The sequence below is a fragment of the Lycorma delicatula genome, chromosome 5 (assembly GCF_047948215.1).
Source record: "Lycorma delicatula isolate Av1 chromosome 5, ASM4794821v1, whole genome shotgun sequence".
NCBI classification, from domain to species: Eukaryota; Metazoa; Arthropoda; class Insecta; order Hemiptera; family Fulgoridae; genus Lycorma; species Lycorma delicatula.
The window spans coordinates 142,992,135-143,011,013 of record NC_134459.1 but is presented as its reverse complement, the minus strand read 5'-3'; the positions used below and the strand labels follow the sequence as shown (position 1 = coordinate 143,011,013).

The 18,879-nt window shown below is 31.9% G+C and overlaps 2 protein-coding genes across 3 annotated transcripts in view; both read left to right on the top strand.

The window, feature by feature from the left end:
- LOC142324554 (phosphatidylethanolamine-binding protein 2-like) overlaps window positions 1-10,182 on the top strand; it is a 21,930-nt gene extending 11,748 nt beyond the window's left edge. The window contains exons 4-5 of the mRNA XM_075365392.1: window positions 7,119-7,194; window positions 9,963-10,182. Coding sequence (XP_075221507.1) covers window positions 7,119-7,194; window positions 9,963-10,116 — 230 coding nt within the window. The 3' untranslated portion in view covers window positions 10,117-10,182. The remainder of the gene's footprint in view (window positions 1-7,118; window positions 7,195-9,962) is intronic.
- A 1,376-nt stretch (window positions 10,183-11,558) lies between these two features.
- LOC142324552 (putative odorant-binding protein A5) overlaps window positions 11,559-18,879 on the top strand; it is a 36,676-nt gene continuing 29,355 nt past the window's right edge. For both annotated transcript variants that reach the window (XM_075365389.1, XM_075365391.1), the window contains exons 1-2: window positions 11,559-11,818; window positions 17,394-17,527. In XM_075365389.1, the coding sequence (XP_075221504.1) occupies window positions 11,575-11,818; window positions 17,394-17,527 (378 nt within the window). In that variant the 5' untranslated portion in view covers window positions 11,559-11,574. The remainder of the gene's footprint in view (window positions 11,819-17,393; window positions 17,528-18,879) is intronic.

Below are 18,879 nucleotides of genomic sequence, written 5' to 3'. Positions count from 1 at the left end.
GCTTTTTAGCCCAACATGGTATCTAGGTTTTTAATAGACTTGGCAAGTTGCCTACATAAGCAGGTATGGTAGATGGATGTTGGTTGTTTGGTGGAATGAACATTGATATTATCGTTGGTAGGTATATTCCTACCAATGCTTGTAACTGGAGCGTGGTTGACAATTGCTCAAGTGATCATCGGTTAGTTGTTTATGATATTCTTGGTGGTTTGTGTGATTATTACCGATGTAATGTCCTGGTTGAGCGGGGTCGACATCTGCACAGGCATGGGAATTAGATGAAGTTTGTTGATATTTTGTCAATCAGACTTAGCGTTTTAGATTAGGGCCTGGACACGATTGGTCTAGAGGATCTGGCGAAGAGGTTAACAGTGGCTTTTATGGATGCTGTTGAGAACTCGATTCCCCACAATTTTGGTCGAGAGAAGTTGGCCCCTTGGTGGAATAAGAGTTATCTAATATGAAGAAAGCTGTCTGTCATTTACAGAGGGATCTCCAGTTTTATTATTATTTAGTTGGTTTATTTTATTTCAGTTTTTTAAGTATTTTTTATTTTGGATGATCCTTATTGCTCGTTGCAATAAGGTTCATCATCAAGTGTTATGGACTTGGATGTGTTCGAACGGGTAATGGGATTGTTTACTTGGAACATTGGTTAGTGTTATCTACGTTGACAATAGAAATATTTAAGAGGTAATTTAAATTTTAATTTTATTTTAGCCTGAGCTGATGAGACATCAGATAGTAAGACTATTAAATATAGCTTTGATAAAAAACCTATTTATTGTAGTGGTATTATTGAATTTATAATACCAGTAACCATTTTGTGATTTGGACAACTACGTAGATGGCAGACCCTCATGAAACAATCAAAACTGAAGAAACCAGTTGGTGAAGTGGGTTTTCTCCTTACCCAGTTCCTGTCTGGCCATAGGGACTTCTGTGCATACCTGTGTCATAGATTCAGAAGAAGAGCCTCCCCATGTCACAATAGACAGAGTCCTTCATCACAATCTCTATTATGACGAAGAAGACACCCCTGCCCACAAATTCTTTGAGTGCATTAGATGAGATCAGATGAGACTGAAACATCAGGTAAATAGACTACCGTGAATTATATGCTAACTAACAGAAGAACTCGGGATGAAGTAGCGAAGTATGTTGAAGAAATTCTGATGACTAAAGGGATAGACAACAGAGAATGGGGAGCAGATTAGTGTGATCATGACGAAAGAGCTTATGGGCGAAAGAGTGACGGACAGCCCCTGCTGAGCTGCCGCTTATCCGCGATTGGACAGATGGACGTCGGTGATGAGGCACAGGGACTCCTGATCCCCGAACCCGAGGCACCCTCCGGGTCGCGGAATGCTTAATTGCCTGGGCGGCCCGGGGGAGTGGAACGGTGAGATAAGAGTTTTAGTCACTAGGGTGCGAGTACACATAGGCACTTAATTATATCTAGCCGAACCCGTGCGAGTCCGACACTCCTACGTTTATGGGGGAGGGGGGTGTACCTAAATGTTATTTCTCTGACTCATCGAGATCAAAAAATAAAAACAAAAAACAGATGACTATCAAAGGCAGAGATCTTAATATTTTCATTTGGTCAGGACATCAAAAAGGGATTCTTGGCGTACTTTTGTTAGAGAGCAAGGAAATAAGGATCCGGAATCCTAGGGTACAAGCATAAGAAGTAGCCTCCCTACTTCGTAATTTTCACATGGCCGCCCGAACTTTCACCACTAAATCGATTGGGAGTGCCTTTTCCAATACGGTGGTAACCTCGTAGGAGGTTGTTTTAAACACAACAGTGCATACAATAGAGTCTGCGCTGGGCACTCCTTAAATTTTGAATAAGTGCTTGATCTCTTTCCAAACTTTACGCCAAACGGATGCAGTATAAGGGGTCATACTTTCGAAGACACTTCGGTATACCATGTACAAATGACGGCCCGACAGTCCGTAATCCTTACGAGCAATCCTAAGCTTGTGCGTCCACCGCTACTTGCCTAATGTGGTTGCTAAACCACAACTTCTCATCAAACAAAACACCTAGGTACTTATGAACTCTAATTCGGCTGATTACACAGCCTTTGTACTTAATATGGGGATTACGACTATACAATAATTTGTCTGCACCCTTGAGAAGCATAAACTTCGTCTTTGTCAAAAAAATCTTTAAATTTTGCATGTCCATTCAGCCTTGTGCGGTTGTCAAAGCCGCCTGCGCCCGGAAAGGTTTTTGAGAAGGTATTGTTATCTTGGTATTACTGAGAAATTGAATTCTAGAAAGTTGTTAATGGATAATCAGTATGGCTTTCATCCAGGCAGGGGCCACGGAAGATGTTATTCTTAAGGTCTTAGGTACCTTTTTGGACATATCAGGGGTTTTTCATAATTTGTGGTGGTCCTCTGCCCTGTTTCAGTTGGAGGAGCGTGATTGTGCGTAGAATGAGCTGAATGTGTTATATAGTTATTTCAGCAATCAAGACGTTGTTCTTCGAGACGGCGTCTCGAAGTAGGAAAAAGGTTATCCAAAACTTGTCCGCAGTGTAGTGTTTTAGGTCCTCTGCTCTGGGGTGTTGAATTCGATTCTTTGATGCGGTTGAGGTTACCAAATGGATGCCGACTTTTGCTGATTAAAGAGATTCGAGATTAAATGAGATCGATTTCAGGGCAGCCCAGGCTTATAAGAATCTCCAGTTGTGGAGTACACAATATAAAATGGTGTTTAGCCCAGAGAAAACAACGATGATGTTGTTCCAGGGCAGACTAGCTGTGACACGAACGCCTCGTGTCAATGGTGGGTCATCGAATTAGATATGACCCGCTGTAGGATTATCTAGGTGTTATCCCAGATGAGAATCTTCGATTCAAGAATCACTTCCAGTATGTTACCAAAAAAGCTTGTTCTGCTTTCTTCGATGTTCAGAGCTTAATTCGGTTTGGAGGCTTAATTTCAGAACCATGCGTGCTCTATATAAGGGTATATGCGCGGCTATAATGCTATATATTGTACCGGTATATTATATTATATTCGTATAATATCTGTACCTCATTCGATTAGGTACAGATATTATAGGAACATTTTGTCGAGATTCCAGCGCCTCCTATAGGACTGTCTCTTGAGAGACGGTCCTTGTTATTTCTAATATTAAGCCCATTGGTATTCTTGAGACTTAGCGCCAATTTCGTTATGATGCTAAGAAGATAGACCAACTACCTCTAGGCCTATAAAAGAAATAGATGACCAAGGCTTCCATTATGGCACATAAAGTGAGATGAATTGTCCGATGGCCATTATATGCATGATATTTTTCCTTGTGTGAGAAAGTATGCAGGTAGTTGGGTGAATTTCCCCCAATCGGCGTATTACACTGTTTCTTTCCGGGCATGGTGCTTTCCGAGATAGGTTGGCCAGATTTGGTTTGATTAATTCCGGCTTGTGTCCGGAAGGGCCATTGATGATTTACGCCATGTCTTCTAATATGTCTGCCCCAGGTACGAAGCTGAACGAACCAAAGTAGCTAGAGAGCGGCGAGGATGAATTCTGGCTTTGATCTGCAAGTTAATTGATCTACAAAGGTGTCAGCGAAGCTATATGCTGCACCTGTCTGGGCTCACCGTTTGGCTTTTAGGTGACGCGGACATTTTCTTGCGGACCCAGCCACTCCTCTTGCTGGCTGTTATAGAACAGCTTCGCGGGAGGCAGTCTGTGTTGTTATAACCGGAGTCAAATCAATAGATATCTTGGCTAATGAGCGTAAGGAACGCTACATTTCCAAGGTAAATAACCTATTGACGTCAGAACGAAAGCAAGAGATTGGGGACCGGGGCCTTGCGTCTTGGTAGGTCAGGTGGGACTGAACGCGTCTTCCCAAATCAGCTGATTTGAAAGTTGAAAGTTCCAGCGTTCAAGTCCTAGTAAAGTCAGTTATTTTTACACGAATTTGAATACTAGAACGTGGATACCGGTGTTCTTTGGTGGGTGGGTTTCAATTAACCACACATCTCAGGAATGGTCGAACTGAGACTTTACAAGACTACACTTCATTTACACTCATACATATCATCCTCTGAAGTATTATCTGAACGGTAATTACCGGAGGCTAAACAGGAAAAAGAAAGGTCAGGTGGAACGAATCCCACACAGGTCGCTACACGCATGGTATATTTCCTATAGTGTTTGATGTAGGTGCGATTAGATGGGTTTCCCCCAATCGGTGTATCACAGTCTCTCTGGGCATGGTGACTTTCGGGCGAGTTTGGCTAGGTTTCGTTTGGTGGATTCGAATCAATGCCCGGATTGTGGGACTGCTGATACAGAAGACCACATCCTCTATGTCTGTCCCCGATACGATGTCGAACGTTCACGAGCTTGGAACTTGAGAGAATACATTCCTTTTTGGATCTCCATATTAACTGGATGATCCGCGAGAAGTGATCTATAGTGGCTGGTTTTCTTCGCGCCCTTGCGGTGTGTAGGTCTCAGAGAGAGTTTAATCGAGGTATTTGGTTGTGGTAGGATCCCGGGTGGCTAGGGTTCCGGCCTAGGCATTGGATTGGTTGGAGGTAGGCACATTGGCATCGTGCCACGGTTATATTGGTGTTGCTTGTGATTCGATTTGGGGCTCCCGCTGGTGGGGGTGGTCACGCTGCCGGGGTATGGTAGCCCGTGCAACCAGGGGCGTGGCTTCCTTCTGCCGATGGCGGTCCTGGTTGTGATTGGTAATGCCGCGCGAGACTCCATAATGAGACCTGGTGGGGGTGCAGGATGTGTCCCCGGCTCCTGCTCGGACCGGAATGAAGTTATGTTCCCATTGTTAGGTGACTTAAATTTGTCAACTTGTTTGGGTGTAGGTCTGAATTTCTATGTTGCGTAAAGCATAATTTTGATTGGTATGAATGTAGCACTAATTTAACCTTTAACTCGTTCGTTATCTGTGGCATTCACAGTCACGAAGATGCTGTCAAATCTGGACTAGGCGCGGGGTTCGCGGTTTCGGTCAGTTAGTTTGAGGGAATCATGTTAGGTTGGATGTGAAGATGTGCGTTTGAGGCCTATGTCAATGCAAAATTTGATTTGTATTTTACTGATACAAATATCTGCCGAGGCATTTGCATTGATGATATCCTGACAGAGGCCAAACTGATGACTGTGTTGTGTTATCAAGGTCGTCCTCAAGATCGTCTCAAGGCGGGTTTCTTCCCCGACGGGAGTCAGGATGCAATCAAATTTTACCCGAGTCCATTAAATAATTCCGTTAAGGTTTTACTTTCCCAGATATAGCGATATATACTGATCTAGAAGTATAACTTTAACAGGAAGTGTATAGATTGATCAAAAAGAAAATTGAAAAAATGACCTATTTTTAAGTTTTCTGCCTTAAGGAGATTTAAAAAAATTAACAAAATAAATAAATTTAAATAAATGGTAAATAACATATAAAAAAAGATTTTATTCCAATGCTCCCAAGTTCAAAAAATCTATTTTTGTCAGTCAGACTTTTTGTGTATGTACATATGTATGTAAGTACAAGCAGTATGCTGACCTGCATTTGGTCTTATAATCATGGTCTTTGACAGGTCTTTGACCTGTCTAAATCTAGTAGACAGCTATTACCTTTTGGGGAAAAGAATGCATTAAATTTTTGCAAAAATTGGAAAAAGGGATGGAGTTATTTAGGCCGAAATAAAATTTCAAATCTTTACTGGGACACTTTAGCAAAAGATTATTCTCTTTAGCAAAAGTTGAAGAGTTTTTTTATCTAGATTAACTATCCAAAACTTTTATTTAATATGGCCCCCTTCCCAAAAAATGACTTTTTATATTTTTATTTTTTTTAGCTATATCTCGTTTCAGAAAAGAAGTTAATGGAAGTTTTTGCATCTATATTTTCTACATCAGTAGCCCTTCAAACCATTATAAAAATTCTTTGCCTATCTCACTCCAATTGGTTGTGGTAACAAGAAGATACTTTTTTAATAATTTTTTTCTTTTTTATTTAAATCCATCCATAAGTTAACCATTGCAGTTAAAATGTAAAAATCTTAATTTTTCGTTAGCCCTTACTCTTTAGTATTTTTGAAAAAAAAAAAAATAGCCAAAACGTTTCACCCGCTCCTTAGAAAAATATAAGTTTGTTTAGAATTATGGCTGTTTCTATATATTTTTTTTTAACAATTAAAATTTTTTTTTTTTAAATTTATTATCTTCACTACTTTGGGATTATTTTCTTAAATATTAATTTTACCCAAATGATCCTTGAGTATAGGAGCCTCCAAAATGAAAACAAAATTTGCAATTTCAAATTTTTAATGCTCAGAACATATCTTTTAAACAAAAAAGTAATTAACGTGTTACTTAATACTCCCTCTCCTTTTGGGGAAGCCCCCAAATTAAAAAAAAATGTTATTGAATATTTTGAAACAATTTTTTTCTTTAAGAATCACTTCATTATAAAATGTTTTACTAAATTATCCCCACAGATTAAGGGAACCCCCAAAATCAATTTTTTTTAAATATTTTATTTGGGTACTGAAATCTTATTTTGGTAATTGTTTTATAAATAAAAACCCCCACTGATACAGGATCCAAGATTTAAAAAAAATTAGAATTTTTTTTATACTTACATTTAAATATTTATTATGAAAATAAAACTAAGACTTTTAATGATTGGATTTAATCATGAAATAACTGTGCAATGTAAGTTCATGCAATATTTTGCCAGTTTTATATTGTTCTGTATACTGGATTTCTCAGTATCAGAATTATATATATTAATTTAAGTATTGCGTCAACCATTGATTAAATGATTTATTATATTTTGACCATTTTAATGCCAATGTCCAACTATAAATCTAATTACGATTTTTTTTTCTCACAAAACTGCTATATAACATCTCAAAATAATTATTAATACCTGACATGCTTAAAATATGTTGATGTATTAGTTAGTATATTTTTAAATCTAAGCCTACACCCCCATATGCTCAGGGATCAGCAACATGGTGAAAGAACTGTATTCTACAATAAAATATTTCCTTTGTTAAACAGTATTACGTGTTAATTTAATATAATTCAAATTTTTAAGCAAATCATGAATTCAAATTTCCAGGAAAGCATCGTTACGTTTTAATAATCTATGAACAACCAGAAAAACTCCAGTTTGATGAGCCATTTCTACCAAGAGGGTATGTATCATTAAATATATCGATTAAAATTATAGCTATTTATGAAAATAGCTTTATGTTTTTAATTCATTGTTGGAATATTTTTTTATATAAGGTGATTAAAAAAAATTAAATTAAAAGAAGAAAATGATACGAAAATCAGAATGCACATAAAAGAATTGAATGTAAATTCTCATATATATATATATTGTGTAAAATTTATGAAACTACGAATAACAGCTTTTAATCCATTAAAGAAAGAAAATTGTAGAAAATACATAAAAATCATCCCCACCACCATTACCTGATAACCTTGTGGTCACACATAGATAATTTACAATTTCAAAGGCATTTAATACAAAAATAAGTCAGCTGTGAAAACGTTCTGCTACAAAAGCAGCCAAATTCTAACTCTTTAAAAAGCGGTATGATAAAATGGTTAGCCGAACAACGAATTAACTGTTCTCCTGCTATGACGAATACTGAATTATATGATATTATAAAATTACACAAAGAAAATCAAAAGAAATTTCTAATAGATGACATTTTAGAAAATTATGGTCACGCAGTAATATGGTTGTCAACTTATTGCCATAACTTAAATGCCATTGAAATGATTTGGAGTCAAGTGAAAGGGTAAGTAGCTAAAAGAAATACTACTTTTAACATGTCAGACGTTCTTAAGTTAGCTGAAGAGGAATTTCATAAAGTGTCTGAAGCTGAGAGGAGCAATGCTGCAAGCATGTTGTCAACGATGAAAAAAATACATTGAAGATGAACATTTATATGATGCGCATATCGACAGTTTTGTGATAAATGTGAATTCAGAATTGAAGACGAGCTCTTTAAACTCTACGATGACAGCGACTTTGGAATTTGCGAGCTACAGCAATAGAGTAGAAAAAATAATTATTTAAAGTACTTTAAAATAATAACATTAATTAGGATACTAAACTAGTTTTAAATAAATAGTGTCGTATGTATTTTTAGTCATAAATATCTCTATTTTAAACTCTTTGTAAAAATTAAAGTTTCCACTTACCAACAATTTTCAATGTATATGTCCTAGTGCTTTCAGTGCCAAATGATTATGAAATTATTTTAAACTGACAATGTTTTCAGTCAGCCCAGTTTAATTTCAATGCTTGTTGAATGCTAGTAATTTTTTGTGCCCACTTACCGATAGTTAGTGCCTTACATAGATAGTTATACAAAAGTGTTACATTATAAACATGTCATGAAAGTTTTTCTAAAAAATTGTAACTTCTATTCCAGCCAGATCTCTTTAGAGCAGATTATTCAAAATACTGATTGATGAATTTGAAGTTGAGTATGGAACTTTAAAGTTACATTCTTAAGTTAGATGGCTTAGTAAGGGAAAAGTCCACAATAATTTGTAGAGCTTCTTTCAGAAATAAAACTGTTTATAGAATCTGGAAATGAAACTTTTGAAAAATTTAATGATCACGGCTTGAAAAACAGCCCTGATCATTAAATTTTTCATTTGTTGATATTAATATTTTTGAAATACTGCAAAAAATTGAAAGTATGTTCAATAAAAATGTCAGTATTTTAGAAATGCTTTAATTGATTTCCAATCTGACCTACAATTAAAAACAAAAGTATCAACTGATTTTTGAACACTTGCAAAGGAAGCTTTTTAAAGGTTAAACTTTTGCTTTGGATCAACTTACCTTTGTGGTAGTGACTTTTCAATAATGAAATTTTTAAATTAGAGTTCAGGCCAGTGGAAATCGATTGTTATGTGACTTTTGCTGAAACACTGTATGTACCAGAGTACATACAGTGGCAACAAACTGGGCAAAGACAACTGGGCAGTACAATGTCAGTCTTCACATTGATTAATAATAAGTTTTGTTTGTCCTGTATTGCATTTAATTTGTTGTAGATTACTAGTAGTAATAAACCTTTTAATACTATTGTGTTTTCTTTTACCTATTGTTGCTGATTTTTTTGAAAAAAAAAGGTCATCATCCTATGTCAGGCTTGCCTGAAATTTTTAAATTCTTAATTTGCTCGCAATAACTAAAGGTTGGGCACCACTGCTGTAAACAATGATAAAGGTTAATGACATTATAATTGTTAATGCCAACATTTTATTTACTGTACTTTTAGAAAGTACGTCATAAAAATTGAGAAAATAAATAAATCTGCAAATTTGCCAGTTAAATTGAAGTGTCAGAGTAATTTGAAAGATAAGTAAAATTTCCAAGTGCAGCCAGATTAGCAGTTCAGTCATCTTTGGAAATATGTGTGTCAAGCTCATTCATATATATTAGCATGGTTTGCATTTTTTCCTACATTCTAAGTGATTCCCTGCTGGTCAGCCCTATGATTATGATAGTATCGAAAAGGCCAAGCAACATCTTCACAGGTAGCATCATTATGTAAGGATAGTATTTAGAAATCATCTCTAAATTATTACAAATGCCTTAATATTGGTGGAAAATATGTTGGAAAGAGCTGAAAGGTAGTAAATACCTTTCTTTATGAATAACATTTAAAGAAAAATAAATTACCAGTTTTTTTAATAGCCTAACACTTAGGCCTGTAAACTCAGGATCATATTATAAAATAAGAAACTTTTTACAAAACTAACTGAGCAAGGTTTGGATTTTATGCTTTGGATACTTCTACATTATGAGGCAGTAATGTATTGGGTGCTCTAAATAATCTTGGAGTATCATACATATCACTCAAATAAAATTACTACATTAACTATACTAAGTAATACAGTGTTATCTAAAAAAAAAACTTTCTTTTTACAGGAATTTTGTTCATAGACGAAAATTTAACCACTACCAGTTTAAAAAGAAATATAATCTCAGTGAAGCAATTGCCACCAATTTTTTTACGGCAAAATATAGTTATGCTGTTGATCGTCATTATAAGCAGTATTTAACACCGGAAAATATTAACTAATTTTATGAATAAAATTATAATATTAACAATACAAGTTTTATTTATTTATGTACCATAAAAGATATCACGTCTATTTGATGCTAACATTTCATTTCACAGAACTGCATGAAGGTAAATAAATAATGATTGCTGTGAATATTGGAAATTCATTACATTCATTCACTTCCTCAGTGTCTTTTCCTCAGTGCTAACTTATTCCTCAATCTTAATTTTATTTGTTTCCTATAACATGCTGGATGGTGTTAGGGGTTTTCTTTTGCTTTTTCTTCTTTTGTTAGCATAGTATGTAGTCCTGTGAATTTTATCCTGTATAAGATAAAAGAAATATCTATTTTAAAAAAGGTTATAAATTATAGTACACAGTGAACCTCATTAATTCAAAAAATGTTCATCAATTTGAAATTTAAATATTTTACAAATTGAATAATAAAATGTTTACAAGAATAGTACTTCAAAACATTTTTAGTTGTTTTTGTGATGGTTGTCAGTGATTTGGCACTAATGATATATTTTTAATTAAAAGTGCTTTATAATACAGTTTCGTTCAATGTATCATTACAGAAAGAATAAATTTCAAATCAATATCATCGCTGACCATCATGGATAACTGTACAGCACTTTACCATCACATTTTTCTGAATCGAATATTACTAAATCAAGCTTTCTAATTCGGAATTTACGGATAAAATTATTTTCTTAATTTGTTCATTATATGTACTTCAAGGACTACAAATGTAATTAAGTTTTCCTTTAAGTTTGGAAATATATTTTTAACTACCATGTAGAAAAAAAACCAGATTTTCACATCTTTGTTCCATGTATTAAATAGCATTACTGTAATGTTAGGTAACGTAACATGAAATATTATTTGGTATCAAGAGTGAGCATAATTATTTACAATAACAACAAATATAGCATGCTGACCTTAACAGGTATAGTAAAATGGTTTCCCACTGCCATTTTTAGCAAGTTGAGCACACTGAAATGCATTGAAATTAATCTTTGCAATTAACAAATTCACTTCTTGAGTATATCTCACATTACACTTCAATTAATGTTTTTAAAAGATTATTTTTTGATAAAATAAAATTAAGATTTTTCTCTCAACCTTTTCAATGTATTTTACTCAAAATTCTGATTTATTTTATACTCTTTTCATTTAAAAAAAAATTTCCTTTACCATTCAACTTCCTATTTTATCAATTCAGTTGTGGGAACTTTGAACATCACATCAGTCAAAAAAAAATTATAAAATTAATAGAAAAATTAACAGATTTTCCTAAACACCATTTTTTAAACATAGAAAAAATGGTTTTGGTTTTTTATAGAATGGAGTACAATTAATCATATCATTTATTTACTTAGTATATCTTTGACATTAATATGACTGATTAGCTCTGTAAAGTTAATATACCATTTTACAAATATTTATTGCAGTACTCACAGCATTCTATAATCATGTTATCTTTAGTCAGTTATTTTCTCATTTTTAACATTATATTGAATCATAAATGTATTATATTATGTTTAAACTATTCATTTCCTACTAAGTATCCAGAAAAATTGTCTGTTAATTGGTGGACATCAAAAGATAATGTCACAGGTGAAAGATCAGCAGAAAATGATCTTTCTGTAAATGAAGATGAGGTTTCAAAATTATCATTCAGTGAATTTCCTTCAAAACAATTAAAGGATTATGTTGGTATGTGTTAAAAAAGTTATTATATATTACACTGAATTTGTAAATATTCCATTCTGTTATTCAAGACTAAATCTAAGAAGAAATTTGACTCATTAAGTGAAAGCTAGCTCAGACTATGATAAAATTTCTATAACTTCCTTTAAGTTAAAATAATGCAATCAATATAAAATTATTTTATATATTTTTTAAAGACAATACATAACGGAAACTAAAAATGCAATCATTTTATTTCTATTATACTTTTAACATAATCCACTTTTTTATACAGTACATTCTGTATTTTTTTAACTTTTTTAACAGTTTTTACATAAATCCTCACTTTAGGGTAGAGGTTAAAAAGAATGATAATCTTACTAATAAAAAATGTGAACAAGACTAGACTTCACATCTAAACACACTCATCCATACAGTAATAAAACTGGTCCGTTAATGTGAGAGTAAGTTCTATTTTAATATCTAATAGCAACTTAATATCTAATTAATAGTAGTAATAATAGTAATTGATAGTTGTTAATATCTAATTAATAATAGATTAATATCTAATAGTAACTTTTCAAACAACTTTTTTCATACTGTAAATGTTTTTGTTTAGTCTTAATAAGTCTAGTTTTCAAATATATTTTTGCATACACTTAACAATTTTTTTTATTAACTAACAGATTATTTATTTTGACATATGAAACAGATTCCATAAAATAAATTGAAAGCATAGTTAACATTTTTCTTGCAATGATTGTTTGCCTACAAGAATTTCTGGATTTTAACAGCAAAAGTATTTATTAATTGCTTCATTTTGCAGTGAAAAATTTTGTTATTTATGTTATGACAAGATGACCCCTAAGAACTGATTATTAAACATACAAATTTATAAAGCTGAAGTAACTTTAGAGGATCAATTTTTGATTTCATAATTGATTTACTTTTCTTGTTGAGTACTGAAAATAATACAGTAAAAGATTTTTATTAATTACATAATTTTTTAAATAAATTTGTACGTATTAGTAGAATAATATTCCCTCATTGTAATAATGAACACTAGAACACTACAGTTCTTCAATTAACACTTTGCCAGTATTAATTGACTAGCAAGAACAACTAATTTTTAACAATTGTCTGCTGCTTTATTTGTATACAATATTTGTTTTCTATATATAACATAAACACTGATAATTTCTTAATATCTGTTGTCCCTATTTTCTGTATTGTTTATTGAACAGATTCACTATTAACACTTAAAGGCATTGATTAGATTTACAATATTTAATGAAGATTTTCTCTTGAATCCATAGCACAAGAATGTCAAGTTATTAATTCCCTTGATAAGCTCCTTTTTGTTGGTTTTCCTTTAGTAAGTATAAACCTTATTGATATTCAAGTAACATGTAATTTCCACTCGGTTGAGATTTTAATTGAAAAATACCTTACAGTTACAGTTGAAAAGTACCTTTCCATTATTTTTAGAACACGGAATCAAACGTACAGGCTTATAATTTTCTAGCCCTATTTTATCATTATATTTAAATAAAGGTTTAATTCTGTTGACACTAGGATAAGGATAGTGGCATTTTGATGCTCTGTGATTGTTTCTTTTATACTAATTATAATTAGGTCATTACATTTTAAACTTTCCTTTTTGATTTTCTATACTTTTTTGTTCAATATTTGTCCAATAAAATGTTCAGCATTTTAAAACATTTAAGGTTCAAGTATAGAGATAGAAGAATAATTACTTACATTTACAGAAACTAAACTGCAACAGTAATAATCAAAGAACATAACAAAGGAGGTGTAATAAAAAAAGGAGTCTGACAAGGATGTTCCCTATCCCCATTACTTTTTAATATTTACATAGAACTATCAGTTCTATTTAAATATATATTCATGTTAAAGAACAATTTAGATCTGGAGTAACAGTACAAGGTGAAAAGATAAAGATGCTGAAAAATTTTAAATTAAAAAAATTTTAAATGAAACAATGAATGGCATGGATAAAGTCCTGCGCAAGAACTACGCATGAAAATAAAGAAGAATAAAATGAAAGTAATGAAATGTAGAAGAGAAGAAATAATGTACATGGACCACTGAATATAAAAATAAGAAGAGAAAAAATTATGGAGGTAGAAGAATTCTGTTATTTGGGAAGTAGTATTATTAAAGATAGACGAAGCAGGAGCGATATATAATGCTGAATAGCATAGGCAAAACAAGCTTCCAGTCAGAAATATAATCTGCTCATATAAAGAATGAATTTAAACATTGGAAAGCATTTATGAAAGTATGTATTTGGAGTGTAGCTTTATATGGAAGTGAAACTTGGATGATTGGAGTACCTGAGAAGAAAAATTGAATATCTAATAGTAACTAATTAGTAGTAACTAGTAAGTAATTAAATATCTAATAGTATTGAATATGTAATAGTAATTGAAATGTGGTGCTACAGGAGAATGTTAAAAATCAGATTGGTGGATAAAGTGACAAATGAAGAGTTGTGGCAAATTGATGAAGAAAGAAGCATTTGGAAAAATACAGTTAAAAGAAGAGATAGATTTATAGGCTACATATTAAGACATCCTGGAATAGTTGCTTTGATATTGCAGGGGCAGGTAGATGGGAAAAATTGTGTAGGCAGGCAATGTTTGGAATTCGTAAAACAAATTGCTATTGATGCAGGATGTAGGGGGGTATACTGAAATGAAACAACTGGCACTAGATAGGGAATCTTGGAGAGCTGCACCAAACCAGTCAAATGACTGAAGACAAAAAAAATACTTTTTTGAAAAAGACCTATTCTTAAGATCATTATCAAATGTCTTTCCTTCCAATATAATTAAATAATTTATTTTCATTTCATTGTTACTGAGGTTACTCCTTTTAGTATTTTTCTCTAAATCATCTACCATCTTGATTTTCAACTTGTATTCATATTCTGGCAGAACATTCACATCAACAGTATATATTAGAAAATTATATGTTCAACAGTACCTTTGCATTCTTTCCTGTCAGACTTCCTTACTTAGCAAAACTGTATAAAATAAATTATGAATTATTTTTTTGTTTTAAGAGTAATAGCAATTTAAAACTTATAATTGACCTTAAGTACAGCATTTTTCTCCTCTAAACACACCCATTTTGAAAGCTTCTATGATATTTTTACCATCCTATACAAGAATTCTCTCAGTGCTTTCAATCTTTACAAAATAAAAAAAATTATATTAACAATTTTGTAAGGTTCCAATTATTATTATCAACTATTACACAATAACTACATGATCTGCAGTTGACCTAACAGCATCAAATCCTGTCCGGTACTGCTGATTGAATTTTCAGGATATGACTTAATGTTTCTCAATTAATATCGTTGGCAGAATTTTGCAGTAAGTATTGGGAGCTACTTAAAATCGAACTGAGCCGGTTGTACTGCAGTTATTAAAGTTACTAAAATAACTGTGCAGTTATTTTAGTATTACCATTAACCCTGCTACTACTTGTGTCACTGTTGGTTGTGTTTGTTACTACTCTCATCTATTATTGTCAGTTATAAACTGTCCACGTTTAAGTGCAATATATTTTTGTTGCTTACGATTGTATGTTTCTTAAATGATTTATTCATTAGAGGAAAGGATTGCTGTAATAGAAGCTTATATCTGTTCTGGATTCATTCAATGTCAAATATTCATAGGAAAATTTCTGAATGACAGTATCCCAGCAAAAAACTAGTATACATGATTTAGTTTAAAAAATAGGGTACAATCTGGTCGGATTCAAATGCAAAAATGAAATAGGCAACTTAAGGTCATAGCTGATGTTCAAAGAAGAATCTCTGACAGCCTGAAAATAATGCTGTAACATTAATTATGATTAAAATTGATATCGTATTATGTAATGATTGTGCAACAGCAAGAAAACCGACAAACCAAAATATTTTAATTATTGCGACTGAGTTCTCAAAAACATTTTCGATGGATAGATAGACCCGATGCTGTATTTATGTCAATTAAATGTGTAATTTCTTGACAATTAAGTGTGTAAAGTACTTCATACAAGAATAAATTTACCTTCTTACTTTTTGCTCTTTACACTCTTCACTTTTACTTCTCAAATATTTAATAAAAAGAATTGAAGAAAATTGCAAAGGAAGAGTTGAAATTACACTTAAAAGGTCCTAAGGATTGTCCTTCCATGCCATTCTGCAACTCTTCTGCAAAGTGCAGAACCAGTCTACTCTGCAATTTATCCAACTCTACAATTTGACTGCTATACCAAATATTTGGAGGATGTGGTCATAACCTTTATAGTCAAATTGTTTACATAACCATAAAATTCAATATGAATTGAATTTTATGGTTAAAAGAAAAGATTAATACTACTAAATAAACTTGCTGTATTAGAAGCAATAAGAAAAAAGAAAAAAAAGAATTTAGAAGTTTTTCTAGTGAATTAATAAATTGTGAAAAGAAAGTAAATGGAAGAGAGATTTAAAAGTTGCCAAGACTGTAGGCTTTGTTAGAATTAGTACAGCCTGGACATTTGTAAAGGATAAAACACTCAGTATTTAAAAAAATTACATCTAGCTAAGTTTCCTGAAATATTACTGTATGTGTTTGCCTACATTCATTATATTATATTAGTTAATTAATGGTTGGTGCTTAGAATAATAATTAAATAATTTCATTTTCATTAAAGTTTTCTTTCATTAAATCCATAATTTTATTTTCTAATTCAGTCATTAATCTTATTGAATAGTTAAAAGAATCTTGATAATAATGCACCAAAAAGCATACATTAAATATTTGATGGCTTAGTAAAACAATGTTAGGCTGCTTTGAATATTGTCATGATAAAACTCACACACTTTTTATATGGATGAGGGTTACATATGGTGTTGGTGTCCAGCAGAGGACATCTATGTTTAGGCTAGGCTAAGGTACAGCAGATAACAACAGGTAGAAATAAAATTTTTGTCTTAAATCTAAATTGTATGATTGCTTGTTGTTACTTTCCCAGCAATAGTAGGGAAAGTATGCTAATTTAGTTGGTTAAAAAAATCATATTGTTTGAGCATGTTTAGCTCTTGATTTTCAGTGCTTATTTTTAGATTTTAGGAGTTGGGCCTATCCAATTGGCTCCTTAAGAATTTGTGTAATGAACGTTACCCAGATAGACCGGTAGTTGTCACCTCACTGAGCCCTAATGAATGCTAGAAGGTAACTAGCATAATGCTGCAGATGGATCTGTTAACATAACTCCTATGGTAATGAACCAGGAAGAAAGGATGAAGAGTAAAAAGAATGTGACGATTTACAAAGCAGCCGATTAACTTACAAGAACTGTCTCTTGTAGGTGTAGATTAGGATGTTAACAGACTTAGTCGGATCAAATAGTTGTTTACTTCAAAATTTAACATTTGCATTAATTTAGGAATTATAAACGTATTTTTAAAAAAATAATATTGAATTTCAGGATTTAAAGGGACAAAAATTATATGGTTGTAATGAATAGTTGATAATTTAATTATTATTTATATATGCGTAATTATTGCGTACATAAAAAGTATTAATCGTATAATTTTATTTAGACAGCAGTGTTTTTAAACAATATGAACAACTGGAAAAAATGGAAGAACCAAAATATTGGTCTCGTTTTCAAAGAAAAATGAAGGAAAATCTTATTCCATCTGTATTAAAGGATGTACCTGATCAAGAAACTGAGGTAAATAGAAACATTGATTCTCTTCTTATAAATAAGTCATGAAAATCATCGATGAGGACTTACACAAGCTCTCTCAGTGATTTTGACATGCTTGCTCATATTCATTGCTGGGCTACGGCCTGATAAAAGTTTATTTTTTTAATATTAATTTTTTTAAGTGCATTTTTAGTAATTTTCATTCTAAATAGATGAATGACAGTGAAAATTTTTTCCAAATCAACAGATCTTAAAACTCATTTAGGGTAGAATATTAGAGAATTAATGCAGTGTTTCTTACAAATTCGAAAGAAGGTTTATTCATTTTTATTTCCTTGTACGAAGTAAAGAAAGTTTTGTGATCATGAAAAATTTTGATTTTTAGATTTCAATGGAAATATCCATTTTGACCATCCATATATCCATTTTGACTAGTTTCGGTGTGATGTCATTATGTACTTATGTATCTCACATAACTCAAAAACGATTAGCCATAGCAAGTTGAAATTTTGGATTTAGGACTGTTGTAACATCTAGTTGTGCACCTCCTCTTCTGATTGCAATTGATTGAACCAAGAGTCTCCAAAAAAGACCAAAATCCAAAAAAAATTGGATTTAACAGCAGTAATAAGCCCTTATTGAGAACCTTCCAATGATGTATCATAAGTGGCATTTATTTTCATTGGTTCCAGAGTTATAACGAAATAAAATTTTAATTAATGAAATATTTGGATCTTACAAGGGGAAGGTACATCGATTCAAATCAGACTTCATCTCCTTTTTTTTAACTTTTTTTTTTTAATTTAAATATATTGATTTATTAATAATTATTAGCCTACAATTGTAAAAAAAATACAATAAATAATAATTCAATTATAACAGTAAAAAAAATATTAGTTATTAATGAAATAAGATTTTATGTTCTTTTCATTTTAAAAAAATGTGTATAATAGGTGTACAAGAAAGTCATGTAGTGTTTGCATAAGATGTTTTTTTAAATTCATAGTTGTACATGATTAAATGTAATGAAATTTTGGAAAAAACATGTAAAAATAAAACAACTTCTACTCAAAATATTTTTAAATGAATTGTTAAAAGATTATTTTGGAGTTTTAAACATAAACCATATATTATTTGATCAGATATAAAGATGTTTATCACCATTAATTTAGTATTTGTTCCATTCTTTAATAATTATATTGTTGTATAATAATATCTTGTTGAATAAAGCTCAAAAAATAACATCTACAAACACATTTCCATGTATTTAAAAATGAACTGTTTTGTTGTATTTTTTTTTTAATTTATTTGAAATTTATTGTCTTCTTTTCATAAAAGGGGGAAAAAATTAGTTAAAATTTTTTCAATATATAACA